Here is a 17512-nt window from a genome sequence, read left to right as displayed (position 1 = left end):
AAGGCTGGAAATGGCAATTGATCATATAATCAGTCATAATCAAGTTATCCCCGTTCACCTCCTTGCCTGGACATCCGCGTAAAAAGCAATATAAATATCAATGGGTATAGTCTATCAGCGATAGGCAGGGTATGGGGTGAGATAGGCGGGGTAGAGCAATGTGAGAGAGCGAGAGCTGTTGCGAAACTCGCACGACTAGACTTCTCTCCTGGTAGTTGTTAGTATCTTATCGTTGTAAGTATACAGAAGGCAACCCACCAAGTACGTCCAGCGGCATCAACAGAAGCCGGCGGGATAGCATTCCGATCACCGAACGGATTGTTCTCATCATCGTCTTCATCGTCCGACTCCGTCTCCGACTCACTCTCACTGTCATCAAAAACGCCCTTGCCCTTGCCATTATCCTGCTGCCGCGAAGCAGAAGGCAAAACCGGCAGACTCACCGGACGAGCAGGACGGGGTGGCTTGGGCGGGTTGATGCTGAGGCCCGCGAAGCTCTCGTCGAAATCGTCGTCTCGTGGTGTCCAGCCTGATACAAGGACGTCTTGGTCGCTGTCGCTGTCGTAGTCGACGCTCTTGTCGAGGACTTCGAACGCCATTAGGGCGGTCACGAGTTCTTCGTTTGCGTGGATGAGACCGCCGAGGAATTCCTCAGTTTCGACGTATTGGATGTAGCGGAGAATCTGGCGGCGGAGTTGTCTGCATGTGTCGACGCGGTTCATGACTTCGATGTCTTCGCTGACGCGCTGGGTCTCGCGGTTGACGAGTTTGAGGGCGTTGAGGAGGTTTGTGCTGGCGACTGAAGAGTTGGCGAGGGTTTGGATCATTTGCGGTTTCTCGCGTTCCAGGCTGAAGGAGCGGAAAGTGCCCAGGCTCTTCCTCTTTTCTTTTTGAGCTAGCTTTTCTTGCTTCTCTTTTTCTTTCCTTTCCTGCTTCTTGTTCTTGTGCTTGGATCCACCGCCGACAACCATGGATGGTCCGTTCCCGGCTGAAATAGACACAGTGTGGCCTAGTGGTTGTTGTTCTTTGGGAGGCTCAGCGTCTCGAAGGACTTTGGCTTTAGCCTGACTGGCTGGCTTCTTGCGCTTGGGAAGTTGTCTATAGAGCGCCGTTACCCGTTCCATGCCCGGGGTGTTTTTGTAAGACGCTGCCCATTGACCAAAGAGTTGCTTGCATTTTTCCTTCACTAACGGATCAGACACGGGATCGGTAGCAGCAATTCGCAGTCGTTCTAACAACGGTTCATCTGCAAACTCGCGCAGAAACCGCTCCCCGGTGTTTTGAATCAGGAAGTCGAGAATGGTGAGCGCTCTCAGCTGGCGGTGGATATTTCCATATTTGCTATACATCGTCAGCTCATTGTATCCCGTTGAAAACAAGCTAACAGTACTGACAGCTTCTTGCGCAGAGCTCGACTTGCTTCCATCGGACCACTGCCCTGGATCTGAATGGCTTCGATGAGATCGACGATCCCACCAGAATCCTCAACCTCATATTGTTCGCCAGTGAGTACTTCGATCTGTGCAGTCACAGCCGAGTACGGTTTCTACATATCCTTTCATTAGCAACAGACCGATTCACTGGCTGACAGACAAACTCACCGAAGAGTGGAACATATTGAAGGTTGTTTCTTAACACGCCTCAATTCTGATATCATGTCAGAATAAACTCACAAGTTATATACGAGCAGCTAATAGTCACATCCACTCAAACTGACATATGCAACTATGTGCTTCTGAGATATCAAATCACGGGACTCGGAAGCCCACAGGCCCATGTCCCATGGATGAACGAGCTCGGCAGATCCGGAGAATGGCGCATGCAGCCGTGAGAAGCACAATCCTTCAGCCGCTCTGTTGCTTTGCCCGACCAGCGGTGGTTTTGGTTTGTTGCTTCTTGTTTGCGATAGATAAGTAAAGTGCCGTGACGTGTTAGATCCCGGGCGGTAAGGCTTGGCAATGGAGCGGTAGAAATAACCGATTACCACGAATGGAAAGGAATTGGGGAGTGTAGAGACGAGAAATGCTGCAGAATAATGAGGGGGATATAAGATGAGAGAAACCAAAGGAGAGACGTTACTTTGTGAACCGTTTCCTCTGTTGTGCCCAATCCCGTGATGTCGGTCTCGTGATCTGCCCCTCGCCAAGCATTTTGATACCGACTTGTCCCAAAGAGGATTAGTGCTATTAGATGCCTTGACGCCTTATGATGTCGTCTGCACCGGTACGCCACCGGTATCCCGCCAGGGCTTCTTCAGTTTCCAATGTAATATGTGTGATACTCGACAATCATAGCTACCAGGATGACCTCCTAGTAGTTCTCGTTCAAAGCTGTCGACAATTGGGTATGTTCTTATACCATAATATGTTAGCACAATACGACGGCACTGCACCAGCTGCTCTTGTCTAGGTGGGTGTGGAGGAACAGAGCGTTTCGGGCTATCCCTCGCTAAAGTGTGCCGCATGTGTGCTTGTTCTGATTCAGCTAGAAGTAGGAGCCAGCTTTTGTCCCTGACAGATTTGTCCCTTTGAATGCGAGACAGTGATGAGTCGTGGAATATCCCAGCCGAAGTGGGAAAAACGCGAAAGGAATCAAAACACTGCCTGTCTCAATAATCCCAAGCAAGAAACTCGCCCAATGTAGCCCTAACCTCTCGCCAACAGCAACGAGCGGCATGTCATGGCCGCTGTTCTTAATCTGGAAAATTGACGTTTCACTACCCGATTTATTACATCCAGATTACAGTGGATGGTAAACAAGCATCTCAATTTGTTCCGTTCGCGATGTCGGTACTGATATTACAACCCCTATCCATTTTGAGTCATGTGAGAATGCTACTGAGCACATGGAAGAGTTGGTTATTGTCTTCAAAGAAGAAGAAATCATGGATAAGGTGTGTTGGACAACTCGGAGCGGAACATGGCAGACACAGAAGTGCCCATTATGCCTTTGCATAGAGAAATAGGAAAATAGCATGACTATCAAATGGAACAGGACAGATAGTTTGAGGGCAAATTGTCATTATATTTGAAGCTGTGTAATAGACAACTTCATGACAGCCAGACGTTTAAACATCAATCCCTGTACGACACCCGGCGAAAAAGAACCGACGTGTCTTTGATTCTAAATCATTCAAGAATGCACTGAGCCTTCTGGTTATCGTCATAATAACTTCTCATTTCTCTCTTCCGGATACCTACAATAACTGTGGGGGGATTCTCCTCACTCTTGGTGCTTGATCCATACCGGTATCATCTATAAATCTTGGGTCTTGGAAATTAAGCTCTTTAAGGATGATACCAAAGACTTTGGCCCATACAGAGGATATGCTGTCGGTATTCGAGATGGGAGACGCGTTGAAGCGCTGGTAGAGGATCTCATCAATCAGCTTAACCGAAAGTTCATCATACAGATCACCAGCAATGCCATGGACGATCCGCTTCGAGACATCGCGCCATTTCTCGTACTGGGAGCCTTCTTTTGCAACGATAAGAACCGTTAGCACCGGGGTAGGTTTGCTATCCACTAGGGAACGACAGCCAGTGATGGCGATTTCGGTGTAGTTGATTCTTGCGCTGCGCAGGATCCGGGCCGTTTCTTCCTTGACGTTCGAAACATCGTTTGGTGTATGCTTATATAAAGCTTACTTCAAGGAGCTCTCGGTCTGCCGGAAGGGAACACAGATATGGCCCACCGGTCTTCTGCATAGACTGCAGAAAGTCATCTTCATCGACATGCATGCTGGAGGCGTCGGCCAATAATGAGGGATTCGAAGGCGAGTAGTAACTGAGAGCATGGTCACTGACTCGAGCCATGTTGAAAGGATGGATTTTCTATCAAGGGGAATATCGGAATCAAGATCATAGACGGAATCAACAGGATGTGCTGATGGAGGGGGGAGGTTCTTTGAACTACTGTCGCAGCCTATTGCCTATTTACCGCCTTGAGGCCTTGCAATTTATCAATATGATTGATACCAAGTCACATTTGACTTTCAACCATCTGACTGTATGATCATTTTAACACTGCAAACAACCAATATCAAATAGCTGTAAAAGGTGTGAAAAATGCACTGGCATACAGATTAGAATACTATCATTTTGCAAATTTTGTCAAAATGCGGTGTTAATGACTACCATGGCCATAAGTGTCAAGAGTTGATATCATCTGATTTTTTGGGTATTTATCAAAGGAATAAAATGCTTTTCAAGCCACGAAAGACTAAGCTCATCAGAAGTCCAGCCATTTGGTCTACCATACACTGATCATCACTTGGGAGGTCGCCAAACCGAGACTCAATGTGACGGCCTCGAGCAATAGGAATCTATTGGTAGACTATCTGACGAAACTCTAACATGAGGAGAGAAAGGAAAAAGGCAGGGGCTGCCGGCGACGGGCTATCTAGTGTGTGGAAGGGGTTCATGCCAAACAGATCAAAGTAATCAAAACATGCTATACAGGTAGTGAGCGTCTATGCTCCGTGACACTCAATACAGACCTTGCCCTCGAAGATCATACATGGAGATGAGGCCCACCCTAAAGCACCCATACACTCAATCACAGCCACCCACTCACGATTTCCAGGCTGTAAAACAGCTCATCAACTAGATAATTCAGATCTTGTAATAACTTTTGCAGTTGCAGTTAAACCTATTGCAGACCTAGTCCCATCAAGGTCGTGGATATCGTTGGGTTCAATGCCATCTTGAAGTATTGTACATTGCACACAATTAAACCACTCATTGATGATTTTTGGGTCTTCACGCTTTGCGCGCTCCCAATTATAGCACCTTGAGAATCAGGTTAAAAGCTCAGTGTCTTTTCATGAAATCTCATACCCAGTTAGTACCAACTGTTTGAACATTTTCTGTCAATTTATGGTTGTTGGCACACAATTCAGCTCAGTTTTACTGGCCACACAGTCGATCGCGGAGCGTGGTTCGGGGTACATCAAAGTAGCGTGCTGCTTGGATAATAAAGGATATCTCTTGCTTCTTAATAGCTTGGACTGCTAGTAAGATCCTATCCTCTTGCTCTATTGAATTTCGAAAGCTTTGAGAGCGAATTAGTGGCATAGTGGGTGACTGAAGAAGAATGATCTAGTAGATCGACGAGTTTTTTGCGTTAGGTGGTGGCTCGTTTATGAAATACGTTATGCGTCCTCGATTGGTGGTAGAATGTTCAATCTGTTGGTTGCGGAATGGAGTGTGTTATGGCTCAAGGGAGACAGTATTTGGAATATCAAAAAAGGTTCAGCACTGGTAGACTGTAAACGACTATTTCGTACGCGTTACCTCTGCATGAAATCCGCGCAACAAAAGCGAATTGGAACTGATAGCAATCACCCTGCTATATCCTCCATAAAAATCTATTATCTCACATTAAATGGCCCGATGTCGATCGTTTCAGAATTGATAACCCGCCACGCTTCCTCATTTCCTCCCCGCTCCACTTAGACAATTATGCTTAAAGCCCGCCACCGTCTGACCACCTTCCTCTCCCACCTCGTCACTACAACCACAACTGCCTCCTCTCCCTCCTACATCCAAGTCGCCAACATGTCTACATACCAACAAGAACGTTACATCGCCGAACTCGCCGTCCAGCGCGCGACCCTTCTCACCCAAAAGGTCTTCCACGAAAAGGCCAAGGGCACCGTCTCCAAGGACGACAAATCCCCCGTCACCATTGGCGACTTCGGAGCCCAGGCCCTGATCATCCAGGCCATCCGCAAGAACTTTCCCAATGACGAGATCGTCGCTGAAGAAGAGGCCAGCTCCCTCCGCGAGGACAAGGCGCTGAGCGCCGAGATCTACAGATTGAGCAAGGACATCAAGCTGGAGGATGCGGAGAGTGACAACCTGCTTGGCGGCCCGTTGCCCAGTGAAGAGGCGATGCTCGATATCATCGACCAGGGCAACAGCAAGGGTGGTGCGTCTGGTCGCATCTGGGCGCTGGACCCCATCGATGGTACTAAGGGTTTCCTCCGCGGCGGCCAGTACGCGGTTTGTCTTGGTCTGATGGTGGACGGTGATGTGAAGGTGGGTGCTATCGGATGCCCCAACCTGCCTGTTGACGATGCTGCGGCGCTCTCCGCGGGCATTGGTGCCGACCAGGACGATGGCACCGGCAAGGGTGTGCTTCTCTCCGCCATCCAGGGCCAAGGATCTGCTAGCCGTCCTCTGACCAACGGTGCGCTGGCTGAGAGCAAGCCTATTTCCATGCGGCCTTTGGCAGATATCACGCAGGCTACCTTCTGCGAGGGTGTTGAGGCTGCTCACTCCGCGCAGGGCGACAATGCCGCTGTTGCTGAGCGCTTGGGTATCACCAACCCCAGTGTTCGTCTGGATTCGCAGGCTAAGTACTGCTCCATCGCCAGAGGTGCGGGTGACATCTATCTGCGTCTCCCTGTGAAGAAGGACTACCAGGAGAAGATCTGGGATCACGCTGCTGGTGATCTGATTGTCCGTGAGGCTGGTGGTCAGGTCACGGACATCTACGGTAACCGGTTGGATTTCAGCAAGGGCCGGACTCTTGCTGCCAACAAGGGTGTTGTTGCCGCCCCTAAGGCCTTCCAGGACCAGGTCATTGATGCTGTGAAGGCTGTTCTGAAGCTGTAAAGAAAAGTTCATGTATGATCTATAATGAGAATTTATAATGATGAATGATCTTTTTTTGTCATGTCACGCTAGGTGCGCCTAGAAATACATTGGATAGATACAACATGCAGGGAAAATAAAAGTGCTTCAATATACATCCCAACGTAAAACCATAACCCAGTGTCCCAATTGCTCCCCGAAGAACAGAAAATATAGAAAATTGCCAAGATTACCTGATCTTCTTGGCCTTCAGTCTAATCGTCTCTCCATTAATGAAGATACCCTTGCCCTTGTACGGCTCCGGTCTTCTCCATTCCCGAATTTCTGCCGCAAACCTCGTCACCACGTCTTTCTTAACTCCCTCCAGCAGGATACGTGTGGGTTGCGGAGTGCTCGCCTTGACGCCCTCCGGAATACCCAGCTCGACCGGGTGCGAGAAACCGACTTTCAGGTTAATGAACTGTTGACCAGGATAGGTGGATTCGACCGTGGTTGCCGTGGATTCGATGCTGGCCCTGTAACCGACACCAACCAGACTGAGAATACAGATGTGGCCTTCTGAGACACCTAGGACGTGGTTCTGCAAGTGTGCGCGCATGGTACCTGAAAGTAACAGCAATTGTTAGGCGGTGATCCGATTCCTCCAGTAATTCCGAATCACATCACATACCCCACATAGCACGCTGGTGTTCATCTTCAGCGTCCCTCACAGACACTTTTGCTTTTCGGGTGGATTCATCATGGGCGATTTCGAGGAAGGGAGGGAGGTCAAGGGTCAATTGGCCTGCAACAGAAAAACAATCCACAATTAGTCTTGTCCTCCGATGCCCGCAAGAAGGGAACCACAACGAACCTAACGGCCCCTTGATCTCAATCGCAGTCTTCGAAATCTCCTTTGTCCTCCCACGAACTTGCGTCTGAGGCAGATCAATAAAACTCAACGAAACCTCTGGCGGTACCGAAATCGCAGCGCCGCCAACTCGAGATTGTGCCGGAGCGGTGGTCGAAAAACATTGTGTGCGTCGGGACAGGGAGGCGGCGGGAGAGGAAAACGAGGGAAAGGATGCCCATCTCAGGGTATTCCGAGAAAGCTGTCTCAAGCAGCTTTGGCGTATGGAGCAGGACATGGCGGCGGTGGTTGCGGTTGACGGAGCGTCTTGGGGTCTCCGAGTGTACGAGTGGATTTTACCCTGGTTTCCCAATCGGGATTAGTGTATATACACGTGACATTTCTATGGCCCTGTACCTGATGCTTTGCAACTTCATCTCTCTCGACCATCTTCATTGAGCGTGACGAACTCATCATGATTGCTGCTTTTGTTTGAATTTTATTTGCTGGTTTTTTTTTACTCTCTGATTGTTCATCTGCACCAAGTAATGTAATATCGGCATCTTCTGTCTGCTTTCGTTGCTATCTTCGTTTCTGTTGCTGTAATTTATAAACCTGGCTTTCGTTGAACTGGTATCATTCTATAACAATTGCGACATTTTTTTTCTTCTACTTATGGTCCGAGTGAAGGCAGTGTCCATCTCTTTTCTGATTTCGAATCCGACCCTAACAGCCACAATGAGGACGTCTGGGGCATCTCAGATCACCGTGCTGTCTTCGTTCATTCTCTTACTCACATATTTCTCCTTAATCCTTGCTCCTATTAGTGCAACGGCGAATGGTATGTGACCTGGTTACATGATAACCTCGATCTCGCTGACAGAATCAACAGAGCTCTCTACGCATAACTCATCCAATGATATGAATCTGATCTCGTTCTTGAACTCCAAAACCCAGCAATACGACGTTATATTTACAGAAGCAGTCCAACTGCTAGAGTCAATGAAATCCGCTCCGTCGTGCAACCGGCTTGCCGCAACCAAACTGGTGACGTCCTGTCAATCTATCAGCAAGGATAACGGTCTTGGATCGGACAACTACGTGACTCTGGAACGCATTCGCTCATTATATGCGGCAAGGCTGGCTATTTGCGAGCTGGATGGAGCTGGAACATCCATTCCTGCGTCGTGTTCCCCGGTGGCCGTTTCATCAACGCAGAAGAGAAGCTTCTTTGGGTTCTCGGGTAAATATAAATCTCAGAATGACATCGAAGATATACCGCGGCACTTCCTCGAATCGTGTCTCAGGTCACTTGAATCGAGACCGCAGTGGTGGACGTCTTATAGCAACAGTAGGCAAAACGCTATGGTGATTTGCCAAGCGGCAAGGATCGAGGGTGAAAAGGAAGAACTCCTGGATTTGCACAGACATATCATCGATGTTACACTCAAACTCAACCATGGTCTTGAAGAGGCTTTGCGGACTGCAGCTGCTGAGTCTGCAGAGCAGAAGGCATTTGTTCATGCTATTGACACGATGCGGAATAGACTGACCCGTGAATTGGAAGACACTGAGACACGCTTCAAACTCTTCATTAGTGGAATATTTCAGGATGTCGAGTCCAGCGTTCAGTCTATTGTGTCCAGCGTGACGATGGTTCTTGGAAGGATTCACACAGGAACGGCAGTTCTCGAAAAGGTCTGGAACGTTACTTTACTGATCGACAAGGATTTATCTGACATGTAATAGAATGTCCGGAACGTTTCCAACGAGGTCGATCATCTGCAAGAGACTCTGCGGGCCGTCCACGCGGAAACCCTGGCAAGAAGCGAGCAACTAATACAGGTACACCGACAAGATTCGAACGCCCAGATAGAAATTGCATCATCTCTTCGTTCATCCCTGGAGTCGCTTCTGCAGGGCGACATGGTCAGGCTGTCTCAAGAAATGGGAACTTTGGATACTTCAGTAGTGAGTTCTACCTTTGGAGATTGACATGATGACGACTGACTATGCAGGAATGGTTACTTGGAAAGATAGGTACCATTCTACGTCAGGAGGCCAAGGTGTCGGAGGTTAGTGACATAGCTCATTTACATGAACGGCTCTGACATCCTGACATCTACAGCGCCTTCAAACTTTTGAAATAATGTTAGTACAGTCTGAGATGAAGGCCCAGGATCTACAAAGAGCACAACTGCTGCAGTCCGAAGTCATTGCGGCACAATCGCAAGCGCAGCATAATATACAAACCGACATCCAAATCTCCCAGGCACTGCTCGATAAAGTGATTTCCACTGCAGCCAACCTCCAGACAATGGTTGATGAGACAGCAACCAAATATCGGGAGTCTCCTGTTTTGGGTGCTCTACATGGGACTTACTCCGCCTGGACGGTGTGTGCTCTGCTGTTTAGCATGCTTGGTGCGCAGAATCCGAAGTCCGCTCTGGCGGTGCTTTTTATCGGGATGGGTATGTTTTCTACTTGATTTCAAGACAGTTGCTGACACATACTTTTCTAGCTCATCTCTTCGTGACCAGGATAATCTTTTAATGGCTTTGCCATTTATATTGATGTGTATACACTTGTTTTAATGCTGTATCATATACTTTACGCGATATATTTACGCCGGTGACGACTGTACGGCAAATGCTTTTATGTCCCATAATATACGGGATTGCTGAATATCAAAACTACCGAATTCATACATTTGCCTGTCAATTGACTCGACCTAGAACCTAGGCAATCGGGATTGATTTTGCTTCTATGTACCGTGACAAGCGTGCTAACGATGGAACAATGAGACATGGCTGAGCATTAGACCTATCAAATGTCTTATGCAACACCCTGATTGACGCATGCCAGCAGAATGCGGAGTATCCTGCATTTGCGGGGAATACCGTACCTGGCGTATGCTGGTGGGAACCTCGGCATCCCACAATCAACCATGATTGTTGTAATTTTTATATTTATTGTACTCAATCGGTAAACCGAGATGACCTGTTACAATCGTGATGCTCTCCTATGATTGGAAGCAGCTCCACTGATGTTGTTTCCGGATCCACGGTCAATGCTTAAACGCCACTGCTTGATCGGTATGATAGAATTAAAGCCCCAGACAATCGGCATAGACGCTATCCGAGTTGTACGCTTCCTGCGAGTAAGTTCAATCCCCTGATGTTAACTCCGGAGCAGTCAGCAACCTACAAGTTCCCCGCGTGGGAAATTAACCACGACGATCCCCGGATTTTGTCCGTGGAGACATTAGAGATATCCACACTTTGGGTTTTTCCGCACTGCGTTTCGGATATCCCAAACCAAGCATTGGCGCATATCCTTGCTGCCTTGGTTATCTTACCCTCAATTATGGCATCAGTAACGGCTTTACTTCGGGTAATCCGTGCTCCGGATTAATTGATCTCTTTACAAAGCTTGGCACGGACGCTTTGTACGCGTACCTTGTACTCCGTGTACGCTTTACAGAGAAGTATGCCCGGTGGACCATGTTCCGAGTATCTTACAGAGTATATTTAATAACGGAGGCGAGCCCTTCCATCGTCTAACACTTTGGATACAGACGCAACTCAATCGGGGTGATTTACCACTCACTATGGCCCTCCTTCACTCTCTTACCCTGCTGGCCATGGTCTCGTCAGTCCTGGCCAGCCAAGACGCTTTCCAGTCCCGTTGTACAAGCTTTGCGGATAAGATCGATCTACCAAATGTCAAAGTCAACTTCGCCAATTACGTGCCCAGCGGAACGAATCTGTCGCTGGCAGACAACCCATCCACCTGCGGTGAATCCTCTCAGACCGTGGCAGGAGATCTGTGCCGGGTTGCAATGGCTGTTACGACATCGAATGCCAGTGAGATTACATTGGAAGCCTGGTTTCCTAGGAACTATACCGGTCGTTTCTTGAGTACGGGTAATGGAGGTCTCGGTGGTTGTACGTGACGCCTGCATACTTGATTTTGTTCCGGGGTTTCAATGGCTGATTACGAACAGGCATTCAGTACTACGACCTTGCGTATACCGCTCAATTGGGTTTCGCCGCTGTCGGAGCTAACAATGGCCACAACGGAACGTCTGGTGAGCCTTTCTACCAGCATCCCGAGGTTTTGGAGGACTTTGCCTACCGCTCCTTGCACACGGGCGTTGTGGTTGGCAAGCAACTTACCAAGTTGTTCTACGATGAGGGATTCGACAAGTCGTACTACTTCGGATGCTCGACTGGCGGCAGACAAGGATTCAAGTCTGTTCAGAAATACCCCAACGACTTTGACGGTGTGGTGGCCGGAGCGCCGGCCTTCAACTTTATCAACCTGCTTTCGTGGAGCGCACACTTCTACCCTATCACCGGCTCCCCGTCGTCAGACACCTACCTTTCGCCATCCCTCTGGAAGGTCGTCCACCAGGAAATCCTCCGACAATGCGACGCCCTAGACGGCGCGAGAGACGGCATCATCGAAGACCCCGACGTCTGCAACCCTGTCCTCGAAACCATCATTTGCAAGTCCAACGCAACAAACACCAACCGCTGCCTATCTGGCGCCCAAGCCAACACCGTCCGCCAAGTCCTCTCCCCCCTCTACGGCGCCAACGGAACCCTCCTCTACCCCCGCATGCAGCCGGGCTCCGAAGTCCTCACGAGCAGCGTCATGTACTCCGGCGAACCCTTCACATACAGTCAGGACTGGCTCCGCTACGTAACTTACAGCAACCCCAACTACAACGCATCCAACTGGAACGTCCACGACGCTACCGCTGCCCTGAGACAGAACCCCTACAACATCCAGACCTGGGAAGCCGACCTCACCCCTTTCCGCAGCGCAGGCGGAAAGGTCCTCACCTACCACGGCCTGCAGGACCAGATGATCAGCTCAGACAACTCGAAACTCTACTACCGCCGGGTTGCAGAGACCATGAACCTGGCCCCCAGTGAGCTAGACGAATTCTACCGGTTCTTCCAAATCAGCGGCATGGGACACTGCCACGGCGGCGATGGCGCGTACGGTATTGGAAACGGATATGACGCATACAACGGCGACAAGCCGCAGGATAACGTGCTCATGGCGATGGTGAAGTGGGTGGAAGACGGTGTTGCGCCGGAGACAGTCCGTGGGGCGAAGTTCGCTAATGGGCCTGGATCGCAGGTGCAGTATGCGCGGAAGCACTGTCGGTTCCCAAAGAGGAATGTGTTCAAGGGTCCGGGGAACTACACGGATGAGAATGCGTGGCAGTGTGTTTAGAGGACTGGTGGTGATGTGTATCTAAGAATTTTGTTGAGCTTGTACATACAATGCAACTGTGGTTGATATGCCAGTTCTCGTATTGTAGCCAGTCAAGCTACTTGACAAAGCCATAGTGCCTGATAGAGCTCAATCCGACCAATCAGAATTGAACTCAAACGAACCAATCACACCCTGTCCCTGCGCAGGTGCCATCGGCGATATCGCTCTCCGCCTCCGCGATAACCAGCGCTGAATGTCTACATTGTTTGCCATCTGTCTGTTCAACCAATTCCCTTCTCATTCTCTTATTTATATTTCACAAGAACTTCTCCATATATAAACCATGGCCGATGAAGACGAGTTTGCGCAGACTCGAGGCAGCGATGATCTCTTCGACGATGAAATCATCCCTGTCCCCGCGGAGGAGCAGCAAGTATCCTCAGACGTACCCCCGCAGGAAGTACCAGAGGCCGCAACGAAGCCGGACGATACACCAGCTGAGTCGCCTTCTGCTTCTGCTTCACCGGCTCCTGCACAGGCACCAGCTGGGCCACGGCGCGGGGGCGAGAGAGAGAGAGGGAGAGGGCGGGGCCGGGGGAGAGGTCGCGGAGGGAGAGGGACGAATGCGTCGGGGCGGCGAGGTGAGGGTGGGAATAAGAAGCCGGTCGAGGGTACACCTGAGCCTGAGAGTGGGAATGGGAATGTAGAGGGGGAGAACAAGGCTGAAGAGAAGGACGATGATGCTACGTCGGAGTCGAAGGGGTCTAACGGCGGAGCTGAGCAGCGTGTACCGGCTGTTCGTGGTGATAGGAGTGCTACGGGCGGGATTAAGAAGGTACGATGGCCTTCTTTCATATCATGTCCCATGACCTATTGTAACTGACGACAACAGCCCAAACTGACCGAAGAGCAACTGACTCAACGAATGGCAGCCGCCAAAGAAAACGCCGCCAAGCTATCCGCCGCACACGCCCGCGCAGAAGCAGATCAAGCATCCTTCCTCGAGCGCGAGAAAGTCGCCGATGAGAAACGCCGCCAAGAGCGCGCGAACCGCCGCGTGATGGATTCGGAACGAGAGCGTAATCGCCAGCGGAAGATGAATGCTTTGAACGGACGGGAGTGGGATGCTACCAAGCAGGAGGAGGACTACAATCCTCGAGGCGGAAAGGGTGGTTTTCGGCGCGGAATGCACGGTGGTGTTTCGGGGTATACTCGACGGGACTTTGACGATGGTCGACCGGATGAAAATGGCCGGGACAACCAGGGAGGTTTTCGCGGTAACCAGCGCGGTCGAGGACGTGGTAGGGGTGGACGAGGACGGAACAACTCCCGTGGACCGCGGAGGGATAGCTGGCAACCTGACGGTGCTTTTGAGAAGCCTACTGCTGCGATGAACGAAACAACCCCCCCGACGCCTGCGCCGGCTGCTACCAATGAGGCCGAATTCCCTGCCCTTCCGGGTGCCAAAGACCGTCCGGGAGATGCCAAACCGAACTGGGCCGCTGCTGAGAAGATTGAACCAAGCTGGTCCCCTGTGGAGGGATCTACATGGGCAGACCAAGTCGAGGCGCAGTAACCGCCTCACAGACCATATACCTGACTTCTTTGATGATTTGTTGCTGCTATATGTCCCGTGATGACTTTGATATCCCTGACATTGCTATTACATGTTTTTGATGCTTGCACGAGATGTATATGACTGGCGTGTAATGGTTATATATAATACATCTTTGTTCATATTCGATACGACTTTGTCAATTTGAACTTACTCCTTAAGCCAGTTTATCAATCTTATCAATCAACAATGACCTAACCCCGGACATCAACAACCTAGCCAATCAGAGAGCACGTATGCTTTCATGGTGAAGTCACTCCGGTTGTATACCAGAGGCAATGGCAATGGCAATGCCCTTGTTTGAACCACTTCGCCCATTTGCTTAACCTCGTTCAAGTTTATATCCACATACAAACAACCTTTCTCATCACAACCATACCCAATCTACACAACAACAGTAGTATTGCACAGCAGATACAAAATGACCGACGCATACCCCGAAACCAAGCAAAGCTCCCGCGGCAACCACCCCCGAACCTCGACGCTAGGTGGCGCCAGCTCAGTCCCAACCCCAGCAAACAACACCGGCGGCGGCACAGGCTGGGGTGATCCGGGTTTCTTCAAGGGTGGGTCGCAAGGTTCTGGTCATGTAGCTGTATGCCTTCCCCCAATTCACCCGACCCCTCAAACGCCCGGAACAATCGAGAAGAAAGAATACTAATAAGACGGACGTGCTAGCCCCCCAACGCCCAAGCGACCTTCGGCGAATATCTGCCGCTCCAGGAACAAAATGGCGCCGCATCATCCAAATTCGTGCAGCGCGCTACGGACATGAACATGGATATTTCGGGGGAGGGGTCGAACACCAGTTGTCAGACCGAGGATCATAGTTTTATGTGTCATCGGCCGGGTCATTCGGATACGTTGCCGGGGTGGTCGAAGGCGAAGAGTGCGGTTGAGGCGACGTATGAATTCCTTTCCAAACCAAGTGAGTGAGGTCGTGGTGTGGATGGTGCTGATGTTGTTCGTTATTAGGTTGCATGGGCAGGGAAGATAGGGTGTGGAATGGGGTTGCCTATGGCTTAGTTTGCTTGATTGCCGTGTTTTCGTATAAGAAATTCGGATATGTTTGTACTTATGCATGAAACTGAACTGCTATAATAAATTACATATACTAAGCTACTCCACCTTCGAGCCCTTCCCCTTGATCCGATCCCGCAACGCAACGACCTTACCAACGATCTTCCCCTTGAACGTCTGCGCCGTAAGAGCAGCCGCCTCGTCCGCCGCCACAAAACGACGAACCAACAAGTTGAAGATACTCCCAAAAGCAAGCGCGATGACAGTACTCGTCAGGATGATCACGTTATACGGCATACTGAAGTCCGGTGTGGGCAGAGGGAGAAGAAGACTCGTCGTGCGGATGTAGACGGGAGAGTAGTATTCGTAAGACTGTGCTTGGTCCCGCAGCCCTAACAGTCTGATCACTGCAGGCGCAACGTTGAAGCCTCGGTTGGCGTCAGGGGGATATTCCGTGTAACGTAAGACTGCCTTCTCGAAGTCGTATGTCAATGTGACGGTTGAAGCGGCCGGGACGGACAGAGCTAGTTCAAGCTGCGTACCGCGTTCGCGGTCGATGGCTGGACGGTAGAAGGTTTCTTTTACGATTTGGGATACCGGGACTGAGCGGCGGATGCCATCGCGGCCGATGATGGTAGCATGTAATGTGTGTACATACGGCCGCAGGAACCATGGCAGGGTCTCAAAGTAAATGAAATCGACTATGCTTGAGTTGGACGGGTTATCAAATATGATCCGCATACCACCACGCTCCTGGCCATGACCGACAATCGTCCGCTCAGCGCTTAGGGCTGGTTCATCTAACGGCACATGGGTGAAAGCTTCCTGTTCAGGTATAATGAGGTCAAACGGGCTTGATGGCTCCAAGTTGAAGCAGCGGGAAAGGCCATCAGGGTTCCTGGTCTCAGATGCCCCAGGAGAGATGATCACTCCTCTTTCATGCGGCACCCGTAGACATACTGTCTCCTTTCCTGGATTCTCATCCTCTGTGAGAGGGCACACACCACTGATAGTACGTCCGAAGATCTCTTGTAGACTCCACCCCTTCTCTGCAGTCTTTTCCAGAGGGTAACAGGTATCATCAGCGTTGTAGGGTTTAGAAGTGTCACAGATAAGCTGCTCAGTGGGGACCGGGCGTGGGATCGGGTTGTCTGTCATTTTTAGTGAGGAAACACTACTTACTACCAGCCGCAGAAAACTTACCTCGAGGCCGTTTTGATCGATCAATGTCGAGCACCATGTCGACAGTCTGTTCAATCTGCACCAGACACTCGCTAGACTCAGGGCAGACCGGACGAACATCAACGGCCATACTCTGCCAGGACGCATCGAACAGCTTGTGGCCATCGAACAGACTAGAGACTCCCGCCTTGCCCTTACAAGGAAGAAGCTTCAAAAAAGGTGTAAGATTCTCCGTACAGACGACCTCACCCGGAAGCGTCCCATGGAGAAGATGCAGTTGACTAGACGAATGATCGCCAGCAGGCTCAAAAGAAGCAATTGGCCGCGTAGTTCGAGTAGAATCGATGAAGTTCATAGACGCACAGAAAAGGCCGGACAAGGACTGGGTCAAGGTGATCCATTTCGCGAATGCCCTTCAACAACTCAGCATTATTTTCCCTTGAATTGAATTCATATGCCGGGACAACATACCCATCATCATCCGGAGCATCGATCCACGCCCACAATTCCACTCCAGTATTACCCTCCTTAGACCCATTCCACGGCCTTGAGCCCCAACTCTCAGCATCCCATCTTCCCGTCGTAAACCGGAGGTGCAGTTCCTTAGTATTCGCATGTTGTAGGATCTGGCCAAGCGCGCGAGGGAAATATCGGAAATGTCGCTGTTCGAAGGACACTTGCGACGTATTACTGCGGAAATTGAAAGAAGCCAATAGGGAAGATTGCGGCAATGGCTGGAGGACGAGACCTTCGTGGTAGTCGGAGTCAGGTGCGGCGGAGGTGAGCGTGGACAGCGCCGTCAGGAGGAGCAGACGAAGTAGGAAGAGGGCCGTCATCACGTCATTCTTGCCGTAAAGCTTCCTCAAAAAAGAATTCAATGAGGATCTGCCTTCTTTGGCTCGTCAATAGGCCATGCGGCGAGAGAATCGGGGAGTTTGGATCGGGTTTTGACGGTTACAGCTCAGCACCGTTTGATCCCTGACACCTGCCTTGAGAAAGAAACACGCGAGACCAGATAATCTCCGTCTTCTCAGC

General features: G+C 50.3%; 9 protein-coding genes across 9 annotated transcripts; 5 read left to right on the top strand and 4 right to left on the bottom strand.

Moving 5' to 3' along the window:
- Positions 1 to 195: 195 nt before the first annotated feature.
- Positions 196 to 1349, bottom strand: LSB5 (LSB5 family protein; the record flags this gene model as incomplete). Its single annotated transcript, XM_043284103.1, has 2 exons — positions 196 to 208; positions 259 to 1349. 2 exons carry the CDS (start codon positions 1347 to 1349, stop codon positions 196 to 198), a joined length of 1104 nt encoding a protein of 367 aa, XP_043141316.1.
- A 1847-nt stretch (positions 1350 to 3196) lies between these two features.
- On the bottom strand, positions 3197 to 3815 carry ACHE_80702S (uncharacterized protein; the record flags this gene model as incomplete). The annotated part of the gene is made up of 2 exons (XM_043284102.1): positions 3197 to 3477; positions 3695 to 3815. 2 exons carry the CDS (start codon positions 3813 to 3815, stop codon positions 3197 to 3199), a joined length of 402 nt encoding a protein of 133 aa, XP_043141315.1.
- A 1647-nt stretch (positions 3816 to 5462) lies between these two features.
- ACHE_80701A (3'(2'),5'-bisphosphate nucleotidase) lies at positions 5463 to 6620 on the top strand (the record flags this gene model as incomplete). Its single annotated transcript, XM_043284101.1, has 1 exon — positions 5463 to 6620. One exon carries the CDS (start codon positions 5463 to 5465, stop codon positions 6618 to 6620), a length of 1158 nt encoding a protein of 385 aa, XP_043141314.1.
- Positions 6621 to 6828: 208 nt separating this feature from the next.
- On the bottom strand, positions 6829 to 7726 carry ACHE_80700S (mitochondrial 54S ribosomal protein uL6m; the record flags this gene model as incomplete). The annotated part of the gene is made up of 3 exons (XM_043284100.1): positions 6829 to 7202; positions 7270 to 7383; positions 7453 to 7726. The coding sequence occupies 3 exons, from the start codon at positions 7724 to 7726 to the stop codon at positions 6829 to 6831; spliced, it is 762 nt and encodes a 253-aa protein (XP_043141313.1).
- Positions 7727 to 8166: 440 nt separating this feature from the next.
- Positions 8167 to 9981, top strand: ACHE_80699A (putative nuclear membrane fusion protein Kar5; the record flags this gene model as incomplete). The annotated part of the gene is made up of 6 exons (XM_043284099.1): positions 8167 to 8269; positions 8321 to 9126; positions 9178 to 9399; positions 9447 to 9503; positions 9557 to 9899; positions 9950 to 9981. 6 exons carry the CDS (start codon positions 8167 to 8169, stop codon positions 9979 to 9981), a joined length of 1563 nt encoding a protein of 520 aa, XP_043141312.1.
- Positions 9982 to 11038: 1057 nt separating this feature from the next.
- Positions 11039 to 12678, top strand: faeB-2 (putative feruloyl esterase; the record flags this gene model as incomplete). Its single annotated transcript, XM_043284098.1, has 2 exons — positions 11039 to 11375; positions 11435 to 12678. The coding sequence occupies 2 exons, from the start codon at positions 11039 to 11041 to the stop codon at positions 12676 to 12678; spliced, it is 1581 nt and encodes a 526-aa protein (XP_043141311.1).
- Positions 12679 to 13003: 325 nt separating this feature from the next.
- Positions 13004 to 14236, top strand: ACHE_80697A (uncharacterized protein; the record flags this gene model as incomplete). Its single annotated transcript, XM_043284096.1, has 2 exons — positions 13004 to 13495; positions 13553 to 14236. 2 exons carry the CDS (start codon positions 13004 to 13006, stop codon positions 14234 to 14236), a joined length of 1176 nt encoding a protein of 391 aa, XP_043141310.1.
- Positions 14237 to 14696: 460 nt separating this feature from the next.
- ACHE_80696A (uncharacterized protein) lies at positions 14697 to 15272 on the top strand (the record flags this gene model as incomplete). The annotated part of the gene is made up of 3 exons (XM_043284095.1): positions 14697 to 14870; positions 14954 to 15180; positions 15251 to 15272. 3 exons carry the CDS (start codon positions 14697 to 14699, stop codon positions 15270 to 15272), a joined length of 423 nt encoding a protein of 140 aa, XP_043141309.1.
- A 122-nt stretch (positions 15273 to 15394) lies between these two features.
- gpi16 (GPI-anchor transamidase subunit GPI16) lies at positions 15395 to 17313 on the bottom strand (the record flags this gene model as incomplete). Its single annotated transcript, XM_043284094.1, has 3 exons — positions 15395 to 16446; positions 16499 to 16890; positions 16949 to 17313. 3 exons carry the CDS (start codon positions 17311 to 17313, stop codon positions 15395 to 15397), a joined length of 1809 nt encoding a protein of 602 aa, XP_043141308.1.
- Between the last annotated feature and the right edge of the window lie 199 nt (positions 17314 to 17512).

The sequence above is a fragment of the Aspergillus chevalieri genome, chromosome 8 (assembly GCF_016861735.1).
Source record: "Aspergillus chevalieri M1 DNA, chromosome 8, nearly complete sequence".
Classification (NCBI taxonomy): domain Eukaryota; kingdom Fungi; phylum Ascomycota; class Eurotiomycetes; order Eurotiales; family Aspergillaceae; genus Aspergillus; species Aspergillus chevalieri.
The sequence above is the reverse complement of the archived record's forward strand: the minus strand, read 5'-3'. Positions and strand labels throughout refer to the sequence as shown.